Here is a 5,943-nt window from a genome sequence, read left to right on the forward strand (position 1 = left end):
TGTTGCTTTCACCAAAAAGTATATTGTTGTGTTAGCTATTATCATGTTTTTAATTTGACAACCTTAGAGAAAAGAAGTCAGTTCACCTAACTAAACAGTCAGGTATTTCATGTTTCAAAAATTCTTTTGGCACACTTTTTGAATATCATTTATTTACAATATATCTCATGAAAAAGGTCCAAAGCTTATAATTATTTTAGAGGGTATAGTAGAGGGATTTTCCCCCCATTTTCTTATTAGGATGTGAAAAACCTGTGTGATTTTTCAGGACTTTCACTTAGCTTGGCTTTCACAGACATAGAGAGAACACTTAGTATCAGGCTGAATACTTAGAAGGTTCTGAGCCTAAGGCAAAGCAGTTAGTAGTTAGAGAAGATATTCTCTTCTCCAACTTGTTCTTAATGAGATTAATATCTGGCAATGAAGAATGAAATACTTCTAATTTCAGAGAAGATCACCAAGGGCAATTAAACTTTGAATAGACTTGCTTGGTTGTATTTTATTCTAATTCTATATTGTATATTTATCAGGGTATATGAACCTTTGGCCACTCCATGGACAGAGGAGAGAAAAAGAGCAAGTGTATGTCTTCAAGTAGCCAGAATCACCATGCTTGACTTTAACGCCACTGCCTTCACCAATCCCAGTACCTTCATCCTGGTGGGCATACCTGGCCTAGAAGACATGCATGTTTGGATATCTATTCCTTTCTGCTCAATGTATGTTTTTGCACTCATAGGGAACATACTCACCCTTTTTATCATCAAAACTGAGACTGCTCTTCATGAACCCATGTTTTATTTTCTTTCCATGTTGGCCACCACAGATCTCATCTTGTCAACCTCCACGCTTCCCAAGATGTTGGGTGTATTCTGGTTCGATTATCATGAAATCAACTTCCATGCTTGCCTCACTCAGATGTTCTTCATCCATGCTTTTTCTGGGGTGGAGTCGGGGCTCCTTGTGGCTATGGCACTTGATCGGTATGTGGCGATCTGCAATCCTCTGAGACACTCATCCATTCTAACAAATTCTGTGGTGGCTCGGGTTGGCACCGTGGCACTCGTGCGTGGGTTAGTGCTAATGACACCACATCCCTTTCTGGTAAGAAGGTGGCCATATTGCCGGACTAATATTGTCCCCCATACCTATTGTGAGCATATGGCTGTGGTGAAATTGGCTTGTGGTGACATTTCCATCAATAGTCTTTATAGTTTGGCAGTCATTATCTTAATTGTCGGGACTGATGTGGCATGCATTTCCTTATCCTACGTACAGATCCTCCGCACTGTGTTCAATCTCCCTTCTAAAGATGCCAGGTTGAAGACTCTCAGCACTTGTGGGTCCCATATTTCTGTCATTCTCATTTTCTACATCCCTGCTCTTTTCTCCTTCCTCACCCACCGTTTTAGTAAGCATATACCACGCCACATCCACATCCTGCTGGCCAACGTGTACTTGTTGGTGCCCCCTATGCTGAACCCTATTATCTATGGAGTAAGGACCAAACAGATTCGAGCATATGTTCTACAATTATTCATGACCAAAATCAACTGAGAATTCTGGCCTTTACTTTTGTACTTATCCCCCTCCGTCAATAACTCTTCGATATAAATTTCTTGGAGTCTAGGATCAGTAAACCTAGGGACTAGAATCTGTTCTTTACTTATTATCTGTGTAAGTTAAAGTTATATACAATTTAACCTATCTGAATGTCTGTAAATGAAATTATAAATTAATCATCATAAAGTTCTAGTGTATTTACATACTTAATAAAGATAAGATCATTTCAATATCATTTTTCCCTGAATATATATTCATTCAGTGTTTTCAAAGCATGCTTATTAGCTTATCTTATAAGATTGATCAAATAAGAACGTTCTTCTTACTGTGGTTGTTTATTTTTTTAACTGAAGAAATTTAAAAGCAGATAATACAGCCAATAATCAAGGTTTGAAAAATTTGTATTTTTTGACCATAAGAAAAAGCTGCTGAGAGGTGGGCAAAAGAGAAAAATTTGTGGTAATCCACATCGTTCTCACGTCACAGTTGATAAGATGGGGGCACCTTTGGAACCCCCTCATGAATGACTGTCCACCACAATGTGAGTTATTCACATTGCTGGGATAAACATTAGGTGTCTTTCAAACTTGTGGAAATTTCAACAAATCAGAACTGTTTCTGGGATATGTAAAATAAAATGATGGCATGGATCTTTGCACTTATTTATTCACTCAATAAGTATTAATAAGCATCCATTAGGTACAAGGCATGTACCTGGTTATAAAAGATGTGACAATAAACTAAAGAAGAAAGACTACTTCTGTTAGTGGAGGCTGTAAATGATAAAAATAAAAGATGGTTAATAAAGTAAGTAATAGAAAACTGTACTTGAATAAGAATTCAATAAAAAATATATAAAAAAATAAAAAAATTTTAATAGGGGGAAGAGTTTGAAGAAAAAAAAGTAAGTAATATATGCTTCTATAGCCATTCACAGTAGTACTTAATGCTATAAACATTAGTCTAATTCATTTTTCAGTTGCATCCTAAACCTATATTTCTTCTCTACCTATTCTATTGAATACTGAAAAAAGAAATCTTGAATTCTTAAAATACGTCTGTGGATTTAGCTGTACTTTCTTTCAGCTCCATCAGTTTTCCTTCCTATAATTTGGAGCTCTACAGTTACATTCATGGAGCATTTAGTATAGTTATGTCTTCTTAAAGAATTGATTCTTTCATCATTATGTAACTTCCATCTTTATTTTTGACACTGTTCCTTATCCTGAATTCTACTATGACTTAGGTTAATATCATCACTTCAGTGTCTTTTAAATACTATTTGCATGACTAATATTTTAACTTATCTATGAATTTACACATTTTTAAAGATTTTATTTATTTATTTTTAGAGAAAGAAAGGGAAAGAGAAAGACAGGGAGGGAAACGTCAATGTGTGCTTGCTTCTTGAGCACCCCCTCCTGGGGACCTGGCCTGCAACCCAGGCATGTGCCCTGATTGGGAATTGACCCGACAACCCTTTGGTTCACAGTCCAGCACTCAGTCCACTGAGCCACAGCAGCTAGGGCTGAATTTATATTTAAAGTGGGTTTTTGCACACAACCTGTAGTTGGATATTGCTCTTTTATCTGATCTCACTATCTTCATCATGAATCAATGTTCTTAGACCATTTTCATTTCATGTTATTAGTAATATAGAAAGAAGGGAAGGAAAAACAGATTTCAAACGTAGTCTTGAGATCCAATCCTTTCTTGCTCTTCCCCTTTTTCCTTCCTCCAACCTTCCCTTCCTCCCTCTTTAACTCTCTCCCTCTCTTTCTTTTATTACCTGTATAACCTGCTACGTCCATGCTGTGTGCTTGCCCTCTAATCAATGGAAAAAAAGAACAAAGGGGAAGTTTTTTTGGACGATCTACATGATACAAGTTACTTCTTTAAATTTTGACTCCTTGTTTCAAGTTGTCTTATTTTCTAACTTGATAGGAAATTGTCTTTGCATTTTGTCCAAGTTTTATTTTTAATGTGTGGGAGAGAGTAGTTATAGCAGAATCAATGCATTTTAGCCACAATGGACTGCCTTACAAATACAAAGTTTTAAACATAAACATAGGTTAGAGATAAATGCTAAGGGGGGAGGGGAAGAAAGGGGAATGAGGAAGCTGCTGTGTATGTGGTAGAAGATATATTTACCAGAATATTTAGGGTTGCAGATGATATGTGAGTAGATGTTTGAAAGCAACAAAGTGTTTAATGAGGAAATCTTTGATAAAAGAGCATTGTATGGTGAGAAAATAAGAAGGCAAAAGCACTGAGGTTTTTACTGTTCTTAAAATCTGAATGAAATGACTTATTTCACTTAACATAATGCTCTCCAGAAATGAGGAAGCCAGTATAGTTTGAGAACAACATGCAAAGGAAAAAACAGGACAAAAAGTTCAAGGATATTTCATGCACCCAACATATAGAATATGCAGGTAACACTAATACCTTTGGCTTATAATATGAGTAAGAATGGCAGTCACTAGGGATCTTTTAAATACATTTTCACAACTTTATTAATGCCTCACATACAACAAAATAAACACATTTAAATCACACAGTTTAATATGTTTTGCTACATGTATTCAATTATGAAATAATTGTCATAATAAAGACAATAAACATATATTTTATCTTCTCAAATTTCTTCATGTGCCTATGAAATACATACCTGTTGTCCTTCTCTGAAACCCATCTCACCTTGCCTTTGACCCTGAATGGATCAAAAAACTATGGTACATTTACACAATGTAATTCTATGCAGCAGAAAGAAAGAAGGAGCTCCTACCCTTTGCCATAGCATGGATGGAACTGGAAAGCATTATGCTGAGTGAAATAAGCCAGGCAGTAAAAGACAAATACCATATGATCTCACCTTTAACAGGAACCTAAACAACAAAACAAGCAAGCAAAATATGACCAAAGATGCTGAAATTCAGAACAGGCTTACAGAGACCAGAGGGGAGAAGGGAGAGAATTTCAGGGGAAAAGGGTAAGGATTCACAGAAACTAGTATAAAGGACACATGGAGAACAACTAAGGGAGGTGGAAATGGGAGGGAGCTGGGGAGCATGGGGGGGGGTGGGCTGGGATGGGAGTGGGGGAGGGAAAACTGTACTTGAACAATAATTAAATTTTTAAAAAACATTTGAAAATACTATAACTGGAACCTAAGCAACAAAACAATCAAATGAGCAAAATAGAACCTGAGACTTGGAAATAAAGAACATACAGACAGTCACTAGAAGGGTGGGGGATAACATGAAGGGGAAGGGACAAGCCAAGGAACACGAATAGAGGACTCATGGACATGACAATGGGGTAGGTATTGACTGTGAGAGTGGGGGAAGGGGAGAGCAACGGGAGAACAATTGGGACAACTGTAATCGAACAACAATAAAAAAGGAAAAAAGATTTTGTTTTGATAGCAGATTTAAAAAACTAAAATGCAAGTTTCAGAAAATTGGTGTGGAACTATTATTTAGAAAATGGAGAAGTATGAAAATGGCAGTAAGTTTTATGAAGTAGGTAATTTGGATTGTAGAGGAGTTTAACAAAGAATAGACATATCTCTAGAAAATGAAGACAAAGAAGCATGTTGAGTGTGATAGAAAAGTGAACTTTGGAGAGATGTTTGGTGTGAAGAAATCAGCAAAATGGTAAATATCATATGCTAACCATTAGCAATAGCTAGTAAAACCATAGTGTCAGAGATAGAAAGGAAAATATCTAAGAGATAATTGTGAAATAAAATCAGAAGACTGGCCTGGAAGACTGAGAATGGCTTGTGATAAAGGTACATCAGAGACAGGGCTATGACATGGTCGATGCAAGAATTTAGAATTCAGGATACATGGAAGTGGAAGATTTAATTAAGATTAGGAGATTATGAGCAGAGATGACAAAAGGTTATGGAGATAACTTCCCTCATACTACAAATGGAAGAAGAGAAGAATAAATTCTGGAAATAATTATTTCCAAATTAAAAACATCTGTTCTATACATATATATATATATATATATATATATATATATATATACACACAAATGTAATTTGTGATGGACTTAGAGAAAATTAGTATTTTTTACAACTTCCCTTAAATTAGAATTTTAAGACAACAATTTTTTAAATAAAACAAATTAGTTATGCATTTATGTCCTGTATGTATACATATAATATGCATATAATACACATAATCTTTATATTATATTTGATACTTATAGTTCTTTAGTTATATCATTTCAGCTTCATGGTATTTTATATGAGAAAGATATTAAAAGAAAAACCACATACATCTCTAATAAAAACATTGTTTTCAAAGGTAACAATAAAAAACAAAAGAGTAATACAAATAATTATACTGACAATACTAATGGCTA

At 35.2% G+C, this 5,943-nt stretch overlaps 1 protein-coding gene across 1 annotated transcript; it reads left to right on the top strand.

The window, feature by feature from the left end:
* The first annotated feature begins 609 nt into the window (after positions 1-609).
* On the top strand, positions 610-1,557 carry LOC118982907 (olfactory receptor 52E4-like). Its single transcript, XM_037040054.1, has one exon. The coding sequence runs from the start codon at positions 610-612 to the stop codon at positions 1,555-1,557; it is 948 nt and encodes a 315-aa protein (XP_036895949.1).
* The last annotated feature ends 4,386 nt before the right edge of the window (positions 1,558-5,943 follow it).

Source organism: Sturnira hondurensis, unplaced genomic scaffold (assembly GCF_014824575.4).
Source record: "Sturnira hondurensis isolate 20B ecotype Veracruz unplaced genomic scaffold, ASM1482457v3 Scaffold0002532, whole genome shotgun sequence".
In the NCBI taxonomy this organism is placed as follows: Eukaryota; Metazoa; Chordata; class Mammalia; order Chiroptera; family Phyllostomidae; genus Sturnira; species Sturnira hondurensis.